The 24,111-nt window shown below is 37.0% G+C and overlaps 1 protein-coding gene across 4 annotated transcripts in view; it reads right to left on the reverse strand.

Annotated features, from left to right (window-relative positions):
* Window positions 1-1,404: 1,404 nt before the first annotated feature.
* The window catches only part of ZNF260 (zinc finger protein 260), a 32,808-nt gene continuing 10,101 nt past the window's right edge, over window positions 1,405-24,111 (reverse strand). The window contains exons 3-4 of one of the 4 annotated variants that reach the window (XR_002646392.3): window positions 21,832-23,845; window positions 1,405-18,755 (exon numbers count right to left, since the gene is read on the reverse strand). Coding sequence is in view for 2 of the 4 variants with exons in the window: in XM_022586332.3 (XP_022442040.1) it covers window positions 22,142-23,380 (1,239 nt within the window). In the remaining 2 variants the exon portion in view is untranslated. Of the gene's footprint in view, window positions 23,846-24,111 lie in introns of all 4 variants that reach the window. The other 3 variants (XR_016390860.1, XM_089902313.1, XM_022586332.3) reach the window with 3 other exon arrangements.

Raw genomic sequence — 24,111 nt, forward strand, 5'->3', positions numbered from 1 at the left:
GATATTTCTTTTTCAAATATTTCATGGATATTGTATAGAAATGCAACTGATTTCTGTTTGTTGATTTTATACCCTGCAACTTTATTGAATTTGTTGATTAGTACCAACAGTTTTTTTGGTTGAGTCTGGGATTTTCTATATGTAGAAATCATATAATCTACAAATAAACCCTTTTACTACTTTTTTTCTGACTTGTATGCCTTTTATTTCTTTGTCTTACCTAATTGCTCTAGCTAGGACTTCCAGTACTGTATTGAATAGAAGTCGTGAGAGTGGGCATCCTTGTCTTGTTCCTGATCATAGGGGAAAACTTTGAATTTTTCACTGTGGAGTATGATGTTAGCTGTGGTTTTGTCATATATGTCCTTTATTATGTTGAGGTATAGTCCCTCTATACCCAATCTCTTGAGGGTTTTAACATATTTTTAAATTTTTATTTATTAATTTATTTATTTTTGGCTGCGTTGGGTCTTCATTGCTGCCCGTGGGCGTTCTCTAGTTGTGGTGAGCGGTGGCTACTCTTCATTGCGGTGCACAAGCTGCTCATTGTGGTGGCTTCTCTTGTTGCAGAGCATGGGCTCCAGGAGCACAGGCTTCAGTAGTTGTGGCCTGCAGGCTCAGTAGTTGTGGCTCATGGGTGGTAGAACACAGGCTCAGTAGCTGTGGCACACAGGATAAGTTGCTCCACGGCATGTGGGATCTTCCTGGACCAAGGCTTAAACCCGTGTCTCCCACATTGGCAGGCAGATTCTTAACCACTTCACCACCAGGGAAGCCCCCTCTTGAGAGTTTTTATCATGAAAGGACATTGTATTTTGTCAGATGATTTTTCTACATCTATTGAGATGATCATGTGATTTTAACCTTTTATTCTATTATTGTGGAGTATCATATTTATTGACTACTGAATGTTGAACCATCCTTCCATTCCAGGGGTAAATTCCACTTGGTCATGATGTTTAATCCTTTAATGTGTTCTTGAATTTAGTTTACTAATATTTTGTTGAGAAGTTTTGCATTTACATTCATCAGGGATATTGATCTATAGTTTTCTTTTTTGTCCTTTTCTGGCTTTGGTATCAGGTTAATGCTGATGTGGTAAAATGAGTTTGGAAATATTCCTCCTCTTCAGTATTTGGGAAGAGTTTGAGAACAATTGACATTAATTCTTTAAATGTTTGGTAGAATTTGCCAGTGAAACCATCTGGTCCTGGGGTTCTCTGTGTTGGGAGGTTTTTAATAACAGATTCACTTTTTTTACTCATTATTGGCCTGTTCAGATTTTCTATTGCTTCCTAATATAGTCTTTTTATAGATTTTATTTATTTATTTATTGGCTGCATTCTGTCTTCGTTGCTGTGCACAGGCTTTCTCTAGTTGAGGCAAGTGGGGGCTACTCTTCGTTGCTGTAAGAGGGCTTCTCATTGTGGTGGCTTCTCTTGTTGCAGAGTACAGGGTCTAGGCACGCAGGCTTCAGTAGTTGTGGCACGCAGGCTTCAGTAGTTGTGGCTCATGGGCTCTAGAGCCCAGGCTCAGTAGTTGTGGCACACGGGCTTAGTTGCTCTGCGGCATGTGGGATCTTCCTGGACCAGAACCTGTGTCCCCTGCATTGGCAGGCGGATTCTTAGCCACTGCGCAACTAGGGAAGCCCCCCAGTACAGTCTGGGTAGGTTGTGTGTTTCTAGGAATTTGTTCACTTCTTCTAGATTATCTCACTTGTTGGCATATTCATAGCAGTCTCTTATGATCCTATGTATTTCTGTAGTATCAGTTGTAACATCTCTATTATTATTTATTTATTTGAGTCTTCTCTCTTTTTTTCTTTGTATAGCTAAAGGTTTGTCAATTTTGGTTATGGTTTTGAAAAATCAGCTATTGGTTTTGTTGATATTTCCTATTGTTTTTCTGGTCTTTATTTATTTACTCTGATCTTTATTATTTCCTTCTTTCTGTTAACTTTGGGCTTAATTTGTTCTTCTTCTTCTGGTTTCTTGAGGTGTGAAGTTAGGTTGTTTATTTGAAACTCCAGTCTTTCAGTGAAAGAGGTCTATTTGCTCATCTTAAAAGCTGCGGCCTGAGGGGTATGCTTCTAATTTAACACATATATAGGGGCTAACTGCAATTCTCTCCAGAGACCAGGACACCAGTTGGCCCCATCTTTATGCTCTCCCTCTGTGCCTGCATGCTGGAGTCTTCATGAAAGGAGCTTGTGCACAAGTCTGGCCCCCTGGTTATGGTGGCTGCTGTCCAGAGGACACATTCCTTATAGCCTGACTCTGGTGGCCAGTGGTGCTTGTGTTCATGGGTTCAACGGGATGGTAGCAAAAAACCAAAACAAAACTAAGCAGTTCTTAACTGGCTATTCCTCCAGGGCTAATACAGAGGGAGCAGACAGAAACAGCCATCTCCTAGTCTTCCCCAGAAGAGATGTATCTGCATACGTTTTTTTTAAATTTTAATTTTTTGGCCATACCACGGGGCGTGTGGGGTCTTTAGTTCCCTGACCAGGGATTGAACCCATGCCCCCTGCAATGGAAGCACAGAGTCTTAACCAGTGGACCACCAGGGAAGTTTATATTTGCATACTTTAAAAGTTGCTGTCTGACCAACTTCTTTAAGATGAAAGAAAGGGTGCTAATTAGTAACAGGAAAACATACGAAAGTATAAATCTCACTGGTAAAGGTAACTATTTAGTTAAGTCCAGAATAATCTAGTGTTGTAATGGTGGTGGGTTAATCACTTATAAATCTAGTATGAAGGTTAAAAGACAAAATTAGTCTGCTGCTTCTGCGCCAAGTCCTGGGAGAATAGCCACAGTGATTCTTCACAAGACTGTTAAGAACTGTTTCTTAGTTCACTATAGCCTTGTGAGTCTTGTGGACACATCTCATTGGCTTACAGAGCTAGATATTTTGGGGGTCTGTCTCTCAGGTGGAATTCTTAAAAGTTAGGGTGCCAGATATGTGATCCAAACCTTTTACCCCTCAGGGAGAAGCTGGGAGTTGGGTTCTCTCTTGACTGTGTGTCACTGTGCCAGCAGTGGGTTTTATGGCGAGTTTGTGTCTCAGACTTTCCTACCTGTTTCACTGTGGATTTTTTCTCATTTTCCTGATATGTAGGAGTCACTCAGCTCGTTTCTGGATTTCTTTCAGAGGGAATTATTCCATAGGTGGCTGTAGATTTGGTGTGTCTGTGGGAGGTTGTATATTAAGGAGCCTCTTATGTCAACATCTTGAACTCAAACCTCCACTGGCTTCTTAATCTGAGTCTACCTTTTGAGGGGGCTGAGTGAGTGAGCAAAATGTGGGTGTGACAACCGGACTGGAGGCTTGAGTATAGTAGGAAATGCTCACTAATCATTTTCAGTCCTCTCTCTTAACACTTCCAGTTCTGTCCATCCCACTGCTGCCTAATAGAAACTTTTCTTCCATGGTTTCAACTATCTTGGGTCCAAGTATTAAGTCCCCTTGGTCTGGAAAGTGAGCATGGGGCTTTCTCATTCATTCTTATAGATCATGTTGTGGCAAGTCTGGATTTTTCTCCTCCCAAAGGCTATTTATGGAAATTACTATAAGCAAGATCATAAAAGCATGGGATAGTCTGTAACATTTTTATATCATGTGACATTGTGTGCTGGGGCTTCTGAAGATGCCAAGTATATATCACCCCATTTCCTCCCATGAATTGTTATTTAACTGAGATTTGGGACAAAGTGTTAAGACATATGGAAGCTAAATATTGCCTTTATTGTAGATAAAGGCAAATTGGAGGATGGTTTATGTGGGAGTCCAATGAGATTCACGACTGGACTCCAGAAATAAATAGACTGGCTTAGTAAATCATGGCAGTGGAAAAAACAGACTCTTAATACCCAGTCCCAAGGCGTGGCCTAGGGAATGCATGCTTTGTGCTCTATGCAGACAGGCAGATTCCACAGCAGAAGAGAAAAGAAGTAGGGCCAGGGCAGTCTAGGTTTAATCAGAAGACAGGAAACTACACAGTAACTGAAACAGGGAAGTTTAATATAAAGAATTATTAAGCAATAATAATAATTATATAGAGCTCTTTTTATATACTGTTGAGATGGAAAGGGACTCAAGGGTCTCTGGGGCTGAGGCAGTGTACCTAAGGAAGGACCAACTTGGAAGGAGAGGAGTTCATACTTCATGAAAGACCAACTATAGCAGAGAAGTTTGCTGAGTCACTCAGACCCCAGATATGATTTACACCAGGCAGTGAGATGAGCAGAAGCTGATAGATAGACATGTAGAGGGAGTTGGGGTATCACTATGGACACTACTGGAATGTGGAGTTATAGAGGCCTCCCTTTGTAGGTACCTAGCATATATCCATGAAGGGCTTGGGCCAGGACAGCTCCTGGTAGCTGTCAGCTGATAAAGGCCAGGTACTGGCTTGCTAGATGGCTGGGTGCATGAGGTCCCCCAAGTGTGCATTTGTAGGGCTTTAGAAAGTGTATAGGGAGTAGAGCCCTGGCTGGGACACAGACACATTTGTTTGAAGAGCTCGGCTATGATGTCTGTGACTGAGTAAAGAACTAAAGAAAACATGGTGGCCAAATGCTGGAGAAAGCTGTGCCAGAAAGGCACTTTGTACTGGAGAAAACTATGGAACCAAGCAGTAGAGAAGAGAGCCTATTTTCAGGAACTTGGAGAGAGAGCCACACTCGAACCAAGAACTCCCTCCTGCTGCATTGTTTCTCCAGCACTCTCTAATGACGAAACTAAACATCATGCTAGCTGGTGAAAGAAAAAAATGTTTAAAAAGAAAGATCTCTTCTCACAGATCAGGCAACAAAGGGTTAATTTGGAGCTAAGCAGCAATAAATTCTCTAATCAGCTATTTTGCTCCACCTTTCAAGGAGAGAAATAAGAGGTAAGGCAAGAAGCCAAGAATATTTAGGGAAAATCTCTCCTCTTGAAAAATGGATTAGTGGGAAAGAAGCATTATTCACTAACGTTCCCCAGGTTTTGTTCTGTTAACTCAACGGATATGGCCAAAACCCTCTGGAGTCAATAATTTATTAGTATAGCCTTGCTTGCATCTTCGTGAGACCACTGCCCCACTACCAACCCTTGTTACTTGGGGCATCCTTTTGGACTGCTAATGAAAATGTATAATTTGCCTCCAGAAGTCTCTGAATTGGGTCATTCATAGCACGTTAGTTTAATTAACCCCAAGGTCTTGCTTTGCCCAAATGCCAACAATCCTGTGACAAAGATTCTTTGCCTGACCAAACTTTAGTCAGATTCTTGAACCATCTCCTAGGTCTATCTGTGCACTTATTATGAAATCTAGATGTAGCAAGAACTCTGCTAAGTCAGTCGAACTAGAACCCTCCACCCTTGGCATCTGATCACTGTTGACATCTGATCAGGTTCCTCATCATCCACTATCCCCCAAGTGATGACAGATCATGCTGGCCTGCCTTCAACAAGAATCCTGTTAGGTTGATTTAGCCAGAACCACCCTTACCCCTGATGTTTCCTCTGAGAATTTTTCATCCACTGACCCTCATCCTGTTCCCTGGCTATAAATTTCCATTTGTCCATGCTGTATTCAGAATTGAGCCTGAGGTCTCTTTTCCCCTATTGATATAGTCCTGAATAAAATGTATTTTTACTATCTTAGCTACTGTTCAGCTCTGGTTTTTCACATCAGTCTATAATTTTTTTCCATCCCAAATTATGCTTAGTTCTACTGTCTAATAAAGCCTATCACAGAGATTCTGCAATAAGGAATAATGAAATACCCAACATAAGAGGTACCAAATTTGAGAAAATTTTCCTTCCACTCATATTTCCTGTTTAAAGTCTAAAAACTAAAACCACTCAAAAGTTAAAGTCCAAAGTAGTGAACATTCAAAAGAGTTGAATCTGAAAACTAATCCTGTTGCTCCTTTGAAATAAAGCTCTATGGCTGAAAAATATTCCATTGTATATACACCACGTCTTTTTATTCCATTCATCCATTGACAGACACTTAAGTTGTTTTCATATCTTGGCTATTGTGAATAATTCTGCAATGAACATGGGAGTGCGGATATCTCTTTGAAATCCTGTTTTCATTTCCTTTGGATATACAGTTGACCCTTGAACAATGCAGGGGTTAGGGGCACAAATTCCCAATGCAGTTGAAAACCGAGTATAATTTTACAGCCAGCCCTCTGGATCTGCGGTTCTGCATCTGAGGATTCAACTAACTATGGATCGTGTAGTACTGTAGTATGTATTTACTGAAAACATCCATATATAAATGGACCCAGGCAGTTCAAACCCATGTTGTTCAGGGTCAACTGTATACCAGAAGTGGGATTGCTGGATTATATGGTAGTTCTATTTTTAATATTTTGAGGAACCTCCAAACTGTTTTCTAGTGTGGCTCCACCAACTTACATTCCCACCAGCGGTGCACAAGGGTTCCCTTTTCTCCACATCTTCACCAACATTTGTTATCTCTTGTCTTTTTGATGACAGCCATTCTAACAGGTGTGAGGGGATAGCTCATGGTTTTGATTTTCATTTCCCTGATGATTAATGATGTTTAGCACCTTTTCATATACCTGTTGGCCATCTGTATATCTTCTATATACAACGGAATATTATTCAGCTACAAAAAAGGAAGGAAATCTCATTTGTGACAAAACTAATGGACCTTGAGGGCATTATGCTAAGTGAAATAAGTCAGACAGAAGACAAATGCCATATGATCTCACCTATATGTGGAAAGAAAAAAAAATCCAAAAACTAAACTCACAGATACAGAGGACAGATTGGTCGTTGCCAGAGGTGTGGAGTGAGTGGGGGTGGGTGGGTGAAATGGATGAACGTTATTAAGAGGTACAGACTTCCAGTTATAAAATAAGTAAATCCTGGGGATGTAATGTACAGCGTGGTGACTATAGTTAATAATATTGTATTGTATCTCTGAAAGTCTCAAAGAAAGTAAATCTTAAAAGTTCTCATCACAAGAAAAGAAAAATTGTAACTGTGTGGTGATGGATGTTAGAGTTATTATGATCATTTCACACTATATACAAATTTCAAATGATTATGTTGCATTCTTGAAATTAATATAATGTTACATATCAATTATAGGGGGAAAAGAGAAAGAACTATGAAAAGCAAATCTGTTAAACTCTTGAAAGAAAATATAGTACAATAGCTTTGATACCATGGAGTAGGAAATAATTCATAAGCAAGATTCCAAATACAAACATAAAAGAGTAAGGTGATTATATTAAAATTTAAAACTATTGGGCATCCAAAAATATCATAAAGTGAAAAAAGAAGTAGTCTGAGAGTAGATATTTGCAACATGTATAACCGACAAAAGATTAGTATTCAGATTATATACACAATTCATACATAATTATTTGTAAATGCAAAAAAAAAAGTAGGTGAAGGGTATACATGAACAGAAAATCCACAGAAGAGGAAACTAGATAGACAAGAAACATTTGAAAAGAAGCTTATCCTCACAAATAACCAAAGAAATGCCAATTATAGCCACAGTGAGCTACCATTCCACAATCAATATGTTTGGGAAAATTAGTGTGAAAACAGGGGTTGGTGAGGATGTGGATCAGTGGGGATTCTCATACATTGATAAGAGAATATAAATTGGTACAACAATTTTAATGCAATTTGGAAATATTTAATAAATATAGAAATATAGATACCATTTGTCCTAGTATTCCATTCACAAATACACCATGAATCACTTGTGTGAAGAGAGTAAAAAAGCACAGTAGAAGTCATTCCCATTTTATCCAGGGCAGATAATGGAAATATTTGTCAAATCTGAGATCTCATCTCACAGTTCCCTGAGAGATGGAATAATTTGAATATCAGTACCCAAAAGAGAGAGAGAAAAATCACTGCTTCCAAAGTCTGTGACCTTTCAAGGTCATTTGAGAGCCCTTGGAGATGACCACAAAAAAGAAAGGTACAGCGGTTTAAGAAAAATATAACTTTTTCTTTATATTGATGGAAAATGCTGAATTTCAAAATATCTACAATATTTTTCCCTAACCCAGGGCTTTTTTTAATTGAAAAGAGCCCAGGCCAGAGGTCAGGAATCCTGGGGATTTCTCTTTGTCTTCTATTTATCAGTCATAGGCAACTCACTTGTCATGTCTTGAGGGGGTTTATTCACTTCATTCATTCATTAATTCCTCAGATATTTATTGAGCACCTTCTGTGGTCCAGAAACTGTGCTAAGACTGTGCCTGAGTCTTGCAGCATACATAGGGAGACAGATATCTATCAGTCATAAAAAAATGGAAATTCTCAGCAGTTTTAAGTGTTACAACAAGGATTTATATTGTTTGATGACCAGTAAAAATAGCAGTTTTGCCCTAATCAGGTATCTCAGAGGCTACTTGCCTGAGAAACTAACCACTGAGCTGATGAGTCAGAACCAGTCAGATAAAGTGGGTGGGAAGCTGCTTCTAGCTTGGGGACAGCATATTTACAATTTCTGTAATACGGCTCTTGACCAATTGTACGTAGGTTATCCTTTGCCTAGGAATGATCTTTTCTCCCTTCTCTGCCCAGTGATGTCACTCTCACCCTTCAAGACTCAGTTTAAATGTTACCTTCTCTGAGCTTCAAAACCCTATATCTGTTTCCTGTACTACACTATGTGAGCCTCAGGGAGCAAACTGTGTATTACATATTCATTAGCCAACAGCAGGACCTGATTCAATGATGGGATCAATAAATAACTGAATGAAAAATAGATTTGACTTTTTGCACTTCATACTTAGGACATTTGGTAAAGTATATGACTGAGGCTTTTCTAGAAACACATAGCTCCTCAATGGTCTGGGCTATAGTAGATGTTCAACAAATGTCTCTATGGTTGCAAGATGGGAAAAATGTTGCCTGACTGACATACCCTTCCTTTTCACATTTGAGGGATCACTTCAAATAATTTCCATTCATGACCCAGGTTGTCTATGGAGACTATGCCAAATGAATGCATTTTGGGTCACAGAATCTGGATTCAAAACCTTCAAGGGCTTGAGGTACTAGAGAGGAAAATCAATTATACTGGAGTTGGCAAGATTTACTCTTCCTGTACTCCATTTCAAGTTTTTCACATTGTATTCTTCCCTACATCTGCCTCTTTTATTATACGCTCTGTCCATATAAAAACCTCTTCTGATGTTAATTTTGCATTCCTACCTGAGATGAAAAAACTCTTTCAATTAGCATTAGTCTCTACCTTCTCTGAACAAATATTATTCTTTTAATCATAGCTTAGACCAATATTGTAGATTTATTATTTTTTAACTTACTGATGTGAGACTACTCATTTAAATACTAGATAATAATTATGATTAACATTTACTCATTGCATACTTATTACCAGGAAAGAGATTTTTTATTGTAGTAAAGTATACATAACACAACATTTACCATTTTAACAATTTTTAAAATTGAAGTATAGTTGATTTATAATACTGTTTAGTTTCAGGTGTACAGCAAGTGATTCAGTTATATATATATTTTTTTTCAGATTATTTTTCATTATAGGTTATTACAAGATACTGAATATAATTCCCTGTACTGTAGAGTAAATCTTTGTAATTTATCTATTTTGTGTATAATAGGTTGTATCTGTTAATCCCATACACCTAATTTTTACCCCCCCTTCCCTCTCCCCTTTGGTAATCATAAGTTTGTTTTCTATGTCTGTGAGTCTCTTTCTATTTTGTATATAGACTCATTTGTATTATTTTTTAGATATAAGTGATATAAAGCATTTGTCTTTTCTCTGTCTGACTTACATCAATAACTATAACATTTTCTAGGTCCATCCACGTTGCCTCAAATTACGATATTTCATTCTTTTTTATGGCTGAGTAATATTCCATTGTATATATATATACCACATCTTCTTAGGCCACTTATCTTGTTGATGGGCACTTGGGATATTTTGATGTCTTGGCTATTGTAAACAGTGCTGCTATGAACATTGGGGTGCATGCATCTTTTTGAATTAGAGTTTTCATTTTTCCTGGATATACACCCAGGAGTGGAATTGCTGGATCATATGGTAGCTCTATTTTTAGTTTTTTAAGGAACCTCCATACAGTTTTCCATAGTGGCTTCACCAATTTACATTCCCACCAACAGTGTAGGAGGATTCCGTTTTCTCCATACCCTCTCGAGCATTTATTATTTATAGACCTTACAGATGGCCATTTACAGATGGCCATTCTGACTGGTGTGAGGTGGTACTCATTGTGGTTTTGATTTACATTTCTCTAATAATTAGCGATGTTGAGCATCTTTCCATGTCCCTTTTCATGTGGCCTCTAATTAGGCCATCTTTATGTCTTCTTTAGGGAAATGTCTATTTAAGTCTTCTCCCCATTTTTTGTTTGGGTTGTTTGTTTTCTCAGTATTGGGTTGTATAAGCTCTTTATATAATTTGCATATTAACCCCTTATCAGTCTCATTGTCTGCAAATATTTTCTCCCAGTCCATAGGTTGTCTTTTCATTTTATTGATAGTTTCCTTTGCTGTGCAAAAGCTTTTAAGTTTGATTAGGTCCCATTTGTTTATTTTGCCTTTATTTCTTTTACTTTGGAAGACTGATCTAAGAAAATATTGCTATGATTTAGGTCAGAGAATGTTTTGCCTATGTTTTCTTCTAGGAGTTTTATGGTATCACATCTTATGTTTAGGTCTTTAAACCATTTTGAGTTTATTTTTATATGTGCTGTGAGGGAGTGTTCTAATTTCACTGATTTACATGTAGCTGTCCAGCTTTCCCAGCACCACTTGTTGAAGAGACTGTCTTTTCTCCATTATATATTGTTGCCTTCTTTGTCATAGATTGACTGTAGGTGTGTGGGTTTATTTCTGGGCTCTCTATTCTGTTCCATTTACCTATGTGTCTCTTTCTGTGCCAGTACCATGCTGTTTTGATTACCATAGTTGAGTAGTATTGTCTGAAGTCTGGAAGGGTTATGCCTCCAGCTTAGTTCTTTTTACCTCAGGATTTCTTTGGCAATTCTGGGTCTTTTGTGGTTCCATATAAATTTTAGAATTATTTGCTCTAGATATGTGAAAAATGTCATGGGTATTTTGATAGGGATCACATTAAATCTGTAGATTGCTTTGGATAGTATGGCCACTTTAACAATATTAATTCTTCCAATCCAAGAGCATGGGATATTATTTCCATTTCTTTGAATCATCTCCGATTTCCTTTATCAAAGTTTTATAGTTTTCAGTGTATAGGTCTTTCACTTCCTTGATTATGTTTACTCCTAGGTATTTTTTTAATGTGATTTTAAACGGAATTTTTTTTTTAACTTTCTCTTTCTGATATTTCACTATTAGTGTAAATAAACGCAACAGATTTCTGTATGTTAATCTTGTGTCCTGCTGCCTTGCTGAATTCATTTATTAGTTCTAATAGTTTTTGTGTGGAGACTTTAGGGTTCTCTATATAGAGTATCATGTCATCTGCAAATAGTGACAGTTTTACCTCTTCCTTTCTAATTTGGATAACTTTTATTTCTTTTTATCTGATTGCTGTAGCATCCTTGTGTTGTTCCTGAATTTAGCAGGAAGGCTTTCAGTTTTCATTGTTGAGTATTATACTTGCTGTGGGTTTGTCGTAAATGGCTTTTATTATATTGAGATATGTTCCCTCTATACCCACTTTAGTGAGAGTTTTTATTGTGAATGGATGTTTAATTTTGTCAAATGCTTTTTCTTTGTCTACTGAGATGATCAGGTGGTTTTTGTCTTTACTTTTGTTAATGCAGTATATCACACTGATTGATTTGCATATGTTGAACCAGCCTTGTGACCATGGAGTGAATCCAACTTGATCATGGTGTATGATCCTTTTTATATATTGTTGGATTCGGTTTACTAATATTTTGTTGAGGATTTTTGCAACTATATTCAACAAAGATATTGGCCTGTAATTTTCTTTTTTGATAGTGCCTTTATCTGGTTTTGGTATCAGGTTGATGGTGGCTTCATAGAATGACTTAAGAGTGTTCCCTCCTCTTCAATCTTTTGGAATAGTTTGAGGATAGGCATAAATTCTTCTTTGTGTTTGTTTTTGTTGTTGAGTTGTAGGAATTCTTTATATATTGTGGATACTAACGTGTGTTGCAAATATTTTCTCCAATTCTTTTCTTTTCACTCTCTCTCTCTCTCTCTCTCTTTTTTTTTTTTTGGCTGTATCAGTTCTTAGTTGCGGCATGTGGGATCTTCATTGTGGCATGTGGGATCTTTTGTTGCGGTGCACGGGCTTGTCTTTAGTTGTGGCATGCAGGCTCTAGAGTGCGTGGGCTTAGTTGCCCTGCGGCATGTGGGATCTTAGTTCCTCGACCAGGGATCAAACCTGCGTCCTCTGCATTGGAAGGCAGATTCTTAACCACTGGACCACCAAGGAAGTCCCTCTTTTCACCCTCTTGATAGTGACCTTTAATACACAAGTTTTAAATTTTGATTTAGTCCAATTTATCTATTTTTTCTTTTGTTTGCCTGTGCTTTTGGTATCATATCCAATAACCTATCACCAAATCTATTGTCACGAAGCTTTCCCCCTATGTTTTCTTGTAAGAGTTTTATGGTTTTAGGTCTTAAGTTTAGGTCTTTTTTCCACTTTGAGTTAATTTTTGTATATGGTTTTTGGTAAGGGCTTGACTTCATTACAACTTGAGCCAGTTTTCCTAGCAACATCTGTTGAAAAGATTGTCTTTTCCCCATTAAGTGGTCTTGGCACTTTTGTTAAAAATCAGTTGACAATATACACAAAGGTTTGTTTCTGGGGTCGCTATTATATTCTGTTTGCTATTTGTCTGTCCAGTGCTGCACTGTTTTGATTACTGTAGCTTTGTAGTAAGTTTTGAAATCAAGATCAGCAAACCCTCTAACTTTGTTCTCTTTTTCAAGATTTCTTTGGCTGTTCAGGCCACTGAAATTTCATAAGAATTTTAGGATACGTTTTTCTATTTCCACCAAAGCACCCCTGGGATTTTGATAGGGATTGTATTTAATCTGTATATCACTTGGAGTGGTACTGTCATCTTAACATTATCATCTTCTATCGATGAATATGAGATCTTTCCATTTGTTTATGTTTTCTTTAATTTCTTTCAGAACTATTATGTAGTTTTCACCATACAAACCTTTGATCTCCTTGGTTAATTTATTCCTAAGTAGTTTATTCTTTTTGATGCAAAATAGTTGCAAGTGGAATGGATGCTATTGTAAATGGAATTGTTTTTATAATTTGCATGGGGAGGGGTTTTCTCATTGTTAATGTATAGGAATGAAATTGATTTTTTGCATGTTGATTTTGTATCCAGCAACTTTGCTGAATTCATTTATTAGCTCTAATATTTTTTGTGGAATCCTTAGGGTTTTCTACATAAAAGATTGTGTCAGAGAATAGAGATAATCTTACTTCTTCCTTTCCAATTTAAATGCATTTTCTTTTTCTTGCCTAAGTGGTCTGGGTAGACCTTCCAATACTATGTTGAACAGAAATGGTGAATGCAGACTTCCTTCTCTTGTTGCTGATCTTAAGGGAAAAGTTTTCAGTCTTTCAACATTGTATCATGTTATCTATGGGTTTTTCATATATGGCTTTATCATGTTGAGGAGGCTTCTATTATTAATTTGTCGAGTGTTTTTTTTTATCATGAGTGGGTGTTGGATTTTGTTAAATGCAGTGTGTTACATTAATTGATGTGTGCTGAACTATCCTTGAACATGCTGAATCATCCAGGAATACATCCCACTTGGTCATGGTGTATAATCCTTTTCATATGTTGTTGATTTAATATGCTATAGATATATCCTTGTGGTTACCATGGGTATTACATATAACATTCTAAATGTTATAACAATCTAATTTGAATTAATACCAACTTATTTACAGCCACATAACAAAATTCTTCTCCTATACAGTTCTGTTCTCCCTTTGTTATTAATGTCAAAATGTTGCATCTGGGGGCTTCCCTGGTGGTGCAGTTGTTGGGAGTCTGCCTGCCAATGCAGAGGACATGGGCTCGCACCCTGGTCTGGGAAGATCCCACATGCCGCAGAGCAACTGGGTCCGAGAGCCACAATTACTGAGCCTGCGCGTCTGGAGCCTGTGCTCCGCAACAAGAGAGGCCGCGATAGTGAGAAGCCCGTGCACCGCAATGAAGAGTGGCCCCCGATTGCCACAATTAGAGAAAGCCCTTGCACAGAAACAAAGACCCAACACAGCCATAAATTAATTAATTAATTTAAAAAAATGTTGCATCTGTATACAATGTGTGCCCAATAACATAGATTTGTAAATATTTTTATCTATTTGTCTTGTAAATTCTGTAGAAAATAAAAAGTGGAGTTACAAACCAAAATTATGAAAATATTTGCCCATGTATTTTACTCTACTGGAGTAGAGTTTCTTCATATACTGTATATCTTCAACCTGAAGGACTCCCTTTAGCATTTATCATAGGCCATCTGGCCTCTAAGGTTTTGGTGAGAAATTGAGTAACAGTCTTATTCAGGATCTGTTGTATTCAATGAGTCACTTTTCTCTTGTTGCTTTCAAGTGTCTCTGTCTTTGGCTTTTGAAAATTTGACTACATTATGTCTCAGTCTGGGCCTCTTTGGGTTTATCCTACCTGGGGATTGTTGAGCTTCTTGTAAATTCATGTCTTTTTAAAAATTTATTTATTTATTTATTTATTTATGGCTGCATTGTGTCTTCGTTGCTGTGCGTGGGCTTTCTCTAGTTGTGGCAAGTGGGGGCTACTCTTCATTGTGGTATGCGGGCTTCTCATTGCAGTGGCTTCTCTTGTTGTGGAGCATGGGCTCTTGGCACATGGGCTTCAGTAGCTGTGGCTTGTGGGCTCTAGAGCGCAGGCTCAGTAGTTGTGGCACATGGGCTTAATTGCTCTGAGGCATGTGGGATCTTCCTGGACCATGGCTTGAACCCGTGTCTCCTTCATTGGCAGGTGGATTCTTAACCACTATGCCATCAGGGAAGCCCCAGATTCATGTCTTTTATCAAATTTTTAAAGTCTGGGGCCACTATTCATTCAAATAACCTCTCTACCCCTTCTCTATCTCTTCTGTTTCTGGGACTCCATAATGCATATTTTGATCTGCTTGTTGGTGTCCAACAAGTCCCTTATGCACTCTTCTTCATTTGGGTTTCTATTTGCCTCTTACACTGAATATAAAATAATATATTATTTAATATATTCAAGTTTGCTGATTTTTTTTTTTTGTCTAATCATGTCCACTGTTGAACCCCTCTAGTAAATTTTTCACATCAATTATTGTATATTGTAGCTCCAGAATTTGTTTGGTTCCATTTTATAATTTCTGATTGTTGATATTCTCATTTTATTCATGTGATTTTCCTGGTTTCCTTTAGTTATTTGTCCATATTGTCACTTAGCTCTTTGACCATATTTAAGACAATTGTTTAAAAATCTTTGTCTAGTAAGTCCATGACTGGGCTTCCTCAAGGACAGTTCCTGTCAATTAGCTTTGTTCCTTCTCATGAGTCATGTTTCCTGTTTCTTCATGTGCTTTATGTTTTGTATTGTAAATTGGACACTATTAAAAAGTGTTAATTCTGGAAATCAGCTTTTCCCCCTTCCCCAGTTTCAATGTTTTTGATTGTTAAAGGCTGTGGTAATCTGATACTTTTTCTATTTATTTTTGCATAGACTGTTTCTTGCATGCATGATAACTTAAAAGTCATTTTCTGTTTTTTAAAAATATTTATTTATTTATTTGCCTGTGCTGGGTCTTTGTTGTGGCATGTGGGATCTTCAGTTGTGGCATGTGGAATCATTTTTTTTAAGTTGCGGCATGCAGACTCTTAGTTGCAGCATGCGGGGTCTAGTTCCCTGACAAGGGATCAAACCCAGGCCCCCTGCATTGGGAGTGTAGAGTCTTAACCACTAGACCACCAGGCAAGTCCCTAAAAGCCTTTTTCTTTAGTTCATTTTGTGTATATCTGCTTTTAACTGTTTTGACAGAGATTTTCTTGAATGCCAGAAGCTGAAACGAACAACACACGAACACACACACACAAGAGAACAGCCACCTTCCCTAGTCTTTGCAGGTTGGTTCTGTGCTGGGGCATTCCTTCACCATTTAGCTAGAATTGCTCTGAGCCTAGGTATCACCCCAAGGTGAAATCTTGTCTTCTCAAGATTAAGTAAGACTTCTTGGCATGCTTCTTGTGTGGACATGTATATATCTTTTTTTCTTTTTCTTTTTTTTTTTTTTTTGCTGCACCGTGTGGCATATGGGAACATAGTTCCCTGAACAGGGAGCAAACCCGCACCCCCTGCAGTGGAAGCAGAGTCTTAACCACTGGATCACCAGGGAAGTCCCTGTGTGGACATGTGTATGTCTTAGTAAAGTCCCCCCTATACACATCTGCTTTTGAATGTCTTAATTTCCCAGAGTTTTACCCTAGCTTTTCCTCCAGGCCATAGCTTGTGTCCCCACCAATATCTCTTGCCCCAGGCATTCCACCTTGAAGGTTTTATGAGGAGTGCATGCTCATTTCCCCACCTGCATTCTGAGTAATGTGAAACAGTAATGTGCCTTGCATCAGTCCTTCAAGTATCCTCAAGATAGGTTAGAACAGAGATACACAATAATTTGCAAACATGGTCTGCTCTGCTCCCTCAAGTTTGAGGAGAAACTGGGTTGCCACCAGGTCAAGACCAAGATCACTGTTGTGCTGGGGAGGGGTGGGGAAAGAGTAAACATGCCACAAAACATTACTAACATTTTGAAGATGGCTTTTCTTAATTGAGCATTTTCTTGTTTCAAAAAACCTTTGACTGTTTCTCAGAGGTACTACAAAGTTGGTTCAGAAAGCTTCTGGGGTTTTTTTTGTTGTTGTTTTTCAGTTTCTATGGGAAAACAATAGCTTGGAGCTTCCTAGTTCAACATTTTGGTGACGTCATTTGCAGGAACTGTATTTTTCACATATTTCCCATTCCAACAATTTTTATTTTAAAATGAAGAAATTGGGACTTAGGAAGTTTTACAAATTGCCAAAAATTACAGAGTTTGTTAAAGGAGTTGGGATTATACTCTTCTAATGAGAAGTGGTTTTGTCTTATTTACCATATATCGGGAGCTCATAGCATCTGACAAGATGTTTACCTCATATTTAACTGGCTGGGGTAGAATTAAGCAGGAAGGGGACTGTCTTAGCTTGAGCTACTATAACAAAATACCATAGACTGAGTGGCTTAAACAACAGACATTTATTTCTCACAGTTGTAGAGGCTAAGAAGTCCCAATAGCAAAGTGCTGGCAGATTTGGTGAAGGTCCATTTCCTGGGTTGTAGACAGCTGCTGTCTCACTGTGTGCTTGGTGTATACACGAGGCATTCCTTATAAGGGCAATACTCCCATCATAAGTGTGCCACCTAATCTAAAACTAATTAATCTCCCTAAGGCCCCATCTCCAAATACCATCACATTGCAGATTAGGGCTTCCACACATGAATTCTGGGCTGGGGTGGAAGGGGGATTTCCTTATTCACCAAAAACGAATCTTTAATATAATGGTATTAAGCAGCAATGGGCTTCAAATTACTTTGTTCAGAATCCTCATGCTGATGGACGTGAATCACAATTTGAACAAATGCAAAGGTATACTATGTTTTGGGACAGAAAGACAGTATCATAAATGTCATTTCTCCCAAAGTAGGTGTATATATTTAGTGTAATTCCAATTAGAATATCAAAGCGTTTTTGTAATTTGAGAAAACTATCTTAATTTATATAGAAAGAAAATTAGATTAGCCAATAAAACTGAAAAACAGGGAGTGAGGGACTTGCTGTAATACTCAGTATCAAAATACAATAAGGCTAATATGTTATCAATTAATATGGTGTTAATATAGGAATAGAAAAACAGATTAATGAAGCAAGAGAATATAGAAATAGGTGCTGGTATAAATCAAAATATAAGGCAGTTTAAGTTGAATGAAGAAAAGATCATATGGTTAAAGGATTACATAGCAAAGTTTTAGTTGAGTAGGAAAAGTGTGGTATCAGTAAAGGATTAAGAACAGGTCTTTCCCACTGATTCATCTCTGGAAAAATGACTTTAGATTTGCCTTTCTACCAGTTTCCTTGAAGAAAACACCACTGTAAATCTCTCATCTGTAGCCTGTATCTGGATGGGGTGAACTGTTAACTGGCATGTAGACATTGACAGCCTATATAAGTAAGGCATCACAAGTCTTGGGAAACCAAGGCAGTGGCTTCTCTGTGCTTAAATGATTATCATTGTTACAAGTGAGTGTGCCCCATGTGATGGTGGCACACCGTGCAGATGCCCTGGTTGGTTATTATAAAATGTGCTGGATGAGAACGTTAATGTTTCCCAGTGCTGAGGTGAACCACTTCCATTTTGATCTTTTCTCCTCTGTGCAGTGCTGAAGCAGTGGAAGCTGTGCTTGCTTGGATAGTTGCGGGACTGTTGATGAACATGCTGTGAAGACATTTTTTTGTCAGGACAAATCTAATAATAAACTTAATGCCAGGTTAAAGCTTATTCTGCTCTCCCTCTCTCTTTTTTTGATTGCTAGTTCAAATCTGTGATTGCTTCTGGTGGACATGCAGGTGTCAGAGCTGTGTGACTTGCTGATAAACTGGCTGCTGGATTATTTTAACAAATTGTGCTTGTATAACTGGCAACCCATCTGGAAGAAAAGAAAATGAACCCTCATATATGACATTAAAAATTCAATTCTAGATGGATTAAATATTAATATATTGCAAAAAGGAAATAGACAATTTATAAGAAAACCTAAGAAATAACATATATAATCTAGAGATTAAAATATCTCTATAACCAATCCATAAACTTCCTAATGTCTAATACATGAAGAAGTCTTCAAAACTGACAAAAAGATAAATAATCCTATAGGAAAATAGGCTAATATGAAAATTTACAAAGAAGCAAATCTAGGAAAAGGTGAGGTTTATACTCATCAGACAAACATGAATTTTAGTATAATACCACCTATTGCATGGCTGGAGGAAACTTGTCTTTTTGAAAATAACTGATTGCATCTTAAAATTTTAAAATAGCACATATCCTTTGATCAAGCAGTCTCTTGCCTATAATCTATCCCCCAGAAATAAAAATAAAAGGTAAGGGCCAATATAAGGGTGTTTACTATAGTGTTGTTTGTGATGGCAAATAACTAGCAACAAGTTGAATTAGTAGGAATAATTCCCCCAGAAATAAAATATCCCCCAGAAATAAAAATAAAAGGTAAGGGCCAATATAAGGGTGTTTACTATAGTGTTGTTTGTGATGGCAAATAACTAGCAACAAGTTGAATTAGTAGGGGGATGGCTGAATAAATTTATAGCACACAGTATCACTGAATACTGTGCAGCAACTGCTTATCTTACTCTATCTGACCATTATAATCATTATTGTTGCTAGGCCTTGGCACTGACCAGCTATAGGCACCAAAAGGTAATCCTCCTTATTTGGTCTGGATTAGAGTTCCTAGTTGCTCCGGTGATTTCAAAGCTGCACCAGCACAAAGGGATAACACTTAAGGAATATGAGAGAATGCTTAATGAGAAATGGAAGGAAAGAGAGGATAATTTAGATTCACATAGATATATATGTATCTTATTTGGATACATTACCTCACAAAGTCAACCTATGGCATTTATAATCTTATCTCAAGACCAACCTTCAAATATGCTAATAAGCCATGCAGTGCTATAGTTATAGTAGCATAGTATTATTCTGGGTTTAAAAGAAATTGATATATTTGAAAGCAGCCTAAGGTTTGTGTTACATACTCATTTTTTATCACTATTGAAAAAGAACACTAAATGCTTTCTATATGTCAAGTTATTGTGGAAAGGAATCAAAAATCCTCATAAATATTTGCTTTTAATAAAAGAATTCTGTTTAGGTCTGAGATCTCCCTTTTCAGTGCCATTTTCCTGAAGGAAACAAACAAACTAGAGGTGGGGGAAATTGATTGACTGTGGCAGGTTAGAGAAGAAAAATAGTCTGAGTTTAAAACTCAAGCTGAAATGCAAGAGTTGATGTTTTACTCAATGGCATACAAAAAAATGTAAGAGTGACATGTTTTCCTCATTTAAAAAATGTCAAATTTCTAATGCCAATACTGGTTATGTGGACTATTAAAATTTCTGATAAATGTTTCTGAAAAACTAATTATCTCTAACAAGTTTGTGCATGTATTACTAAGTGATATGATCCTTAGATGTATGTGATTCAATCACCTGTTGCAAAGTCATGCTATAATCTACTGTGGTCTCAGCAGAGACCACACAGAGATTAATGATATGACATTTGAGAGTAAATTTAAATAACTAGATTTGTTACCATTCCAATTTTTAAAATTCATATTTTATAGTAAAGATATGATTGTAGAAATATCTTCTGTAAAATATCTGCATCTAACTGGGAATGTGAATCCACTATAACATGTACTCCATATAGTTCCCCTACTCCTATCCCTATCTTTTTTAATTTTCAGAAGTTTAAAAGAAATAGCATAAACAACAGAATAAACTCATATACTATTACAATTCAGAATTAACTAATATTTTGTTTTATTTACTTGAAATCTTTTTTTCTTTTTAATGAGATAGATATTTAGATACAAAACTGAAGTATCCTTTAACTACCATGTTTGGCCCCATTTCCCTTCTACTGCCTTTCTTTTTAGAGACAACCACTTTTGGGAATTGAGTGTGTATTCTTCCAATCCATTCTTCATAGTTTTACATAAAAATGTTCACCCATAACCAATACTTTAATACTAGTGTTGGTTAGTGTTGATTTAATTCAAATTCATACAGGTATAATTATAATATATTCACTTCATTTGTTTTCACTCTACATGATTTTCATATCTTTCTCTATTAATACATATAGATTTAATTTGTTAAACTTAACTACTAGAGAATATTATACAGTGTGACTGCATCACATTTTATTCATCCATTTCAAAAGTGACAGACATTTGTTTCCAATATTTTGCTAATATAACTCATGCTGCAATGAACATAAAGGTACAGGACTCCCTGGGTACATGTATCAGTTTCTTCACTATATGTGTGTATACTCAAGAGTGGGTATTCTGGAATCTGTTTTTGAAATTCTTTCCTACCCTGAGGTTTGAAAAAATTCTCCTATAAAATTCTTATATTACTAAGTTTTGCTCTTTGCATTCTAATCTTCACAACACTTTTGGATTTTTAAATAAATACTTTAATGTATAACAACAGCAAAGATCTAATATTTTTCCATATGAAGAGTCAATTACCCTGAGACCATTTTTTAAATCATCCAGATTTTCCTACCAACTTGTGATTACCACCTCTATCAATTGCTAATTCCCCATAAAGATATGCATATGTTTCTGGATATAATATTCTGTCACAATCTTTGTTTTCTATTACTGCATCAAGAGCACATAATTTTGATGACTATACATGTAGCAAAACATGTAACAAAAAAATGACAATTTTGGGCTTCCCTGGTGGCACAGTGGTTGAGAGTCCGCCTGCTGAGGCAGGGAACATGGGTTCGTGCCCTGGTCCGGGAAGATCACACATGCCGCACAGCGGCTAGGCCTGTGAGCCATGGCCGTTGAGCCTGCGCGTCCGGAGCCTGTGCTCTGCAACGGGAGAGGCCACAACAGTGAGAGGCCCACATACTGGAAAAAAAAAAAAAAAAAGACAATTTTGTCTCTTAATTTCACATCTTAATACCTCGCATATCTTTGTCTGAATGCATCAAGTAGGCCTTCCAGAACCATGTTGATTAGTGTCCATGACTGGATTCTTACTTTAATGAGAATGCTCCTAAAAGTACAGCAGGAACAATGTTTGTTGTGGGGGTCTTGGGGGTGTAGGTTTTCATGATACTGTGATAGTTATTAAATTCTCAGTATATTACATTTTGAGCTGTTGCTGAAGGATTTTCCACATTCATGTGACTTTACTGTAAAATGAATTTTCTGATATACTGTTTAATACAAATTCTCTTGAAGGTGTTCCCAAATTCAAGGCATTCAGAGTTTTAATGAGTATGAATTCTCTGGTGTCTAATATGATGTGACTTCTGGCTAAAAGCTTTCCCACATTCATTACACTGATAAGGTTTTTCTCCAGTGTGGATTCTCATATGCAGAGCAAGAGTTGAGAACTGAGAGAAGGCTTTCCCACATTCATTACAACCATAGGGCTTCTCACCTGTATGGCTTCTCATATGCACAGTAAGAGATGAGCTTTGACAGAAGGCTTTCCCACATATTTTACATTCATAAGGCTTATCACCTGTATGAATTCTCACATGTACAATGAGAGATGTGATTCGAGAGAAGGCTTTTCCACATTTATTACATTCATAGGGTTTCTCTCCTGTATGAATATTGTGATGTTTAATGAGGTACTGCTTCTGCCTAAATATTGTTCCACATTCGTTACATTTATAGGGTTTCTCTCCAATATGAATTTTCTCATGCTCAGTGAGGTTTGATTTCCCACTGAAGGCTTTTCCACATTCCTTACATATATAAGGTTTCTCTCCTGTATGACTTCTCTGGTGTCTAATGAGGCTTGACTTCTGAATGAAAGCTTTCCCACACCCTTTACATTCATAAGGTTTCTCGCCAGTATGAATTCTTTGATGGATAATGAGGTTTTCCTTCTGGCTAAAGGCTTTTCCACACTCATTACATTTAAAGGGTTTCTTTCCACTATGGATATTCTGATGTTTAACGAGGTATTGCTTCTGGCTGAAGGCTCTTCCACATTGATTACATTCAAATGGTTTCTCTCCTGTATGAATTTTCTCATGCTCAGAGAGATATGATTTTCCATTGAAGGCTTTGCCACATTCCTTACATACATAGGGTTTGTTTCCAATATGATTTCTCTGGTGTTTAATAAGGCTTGGCATCTGAATAGAAGCTTTCCCACATTCATAAGTTTTCTCTCCAGTATGATGTTTTTGATGAGTAAGCAAGTTTCCCTTCTGGCTGAAGGCTTTTCCACGTTTATTACATTTATATGGTTTCTTTCCTGTATGACTTCTCAAGTGTAGAGTAAGGGATGAGACTCGAGAGAATTCTTTACCACATTCATTACATTCATGTGATTTCTCTCCAGTATGCATTTTCTTATGCTCTATGAGGTTTTGCTTCAGGTTAAATGTTTTTCCACAGTCATTACATTCATAAGGTTTCTCTCCAGCATGAACCTGATCATGCTGAAGGAGATCTGATTCAGGCTGAAGGCTTTCCAACATTCTTATCATGCACAGATACCTTCTCCAACAAGAATTCCTTAGTATCTCTTGACATGTGACATGGATGAAAGCTTTTCCACATTCAGTAAATTCATATGTTTCTCTCCAACAGTAATTCTCAGCTATCTAACAAAGTTGAATATATGATGAAAAACTTTTCACATTGGTTATCCTGTGATTAGCTGATTACAAATTGGGATGAAATATAGCATCCTCATTATATTCTTAATGGTTCTTGCTTAGACAGCTTCTCTCATATTTAAGTGTAAATTAAATGTTCCAAACTCGTTTAAACTGAGTCCCATACACAGAGTTGTCTTAAAGAATCAATGTCTGTGCTCAGAGGAAATACTTTTCTGCTACCTAGGTTTTCTGAGTTTTTCTTTAGCTGTGCTTTCACGGAGAAGGATGAGACTTAACCCACAAGTCTTTCCTGTTGTGTCTTTATTTACTTATAAATTTCCCAGGCCTTTTCTAAAAAGGAGTACAAAAAAATCATCATTGAAAAGAGTTAATAACTGTAAAATATTTAATGCCTGGCATGTAGTAAACATTCAATAAAGTAGCTATCATCATCATCAATATCACACTTGTAAATTTTCCCACTATTTTTAATAAAATTTCAAAAATATGCAATTTAAAAATAGACTCTTTATTTCAAACCTAACCTACCAGTATAAAAGAAAGCTCAAATGCAAATAACATCCATGGGTGCATGTAGCTTAAACTGCTTTTAAATG

Source organism: Delphinapterus leucas, chromosome 20, assembly GCF_059928025.1.
Source record: "Delphinapterus leucas isolate spDelLeu-1000000601 "Yukka" chromosome 20, BTC_Dleu_Yukka2, whole genome shotgun sequence".
Classification (NCBI taxonomy): domain Eukaryota; kingdom Metazoa; phylum Chordata; class Mammalia; order Artiodactyla; family Monodontidae; genus Delphinapterus; species Delphinapterus leucas.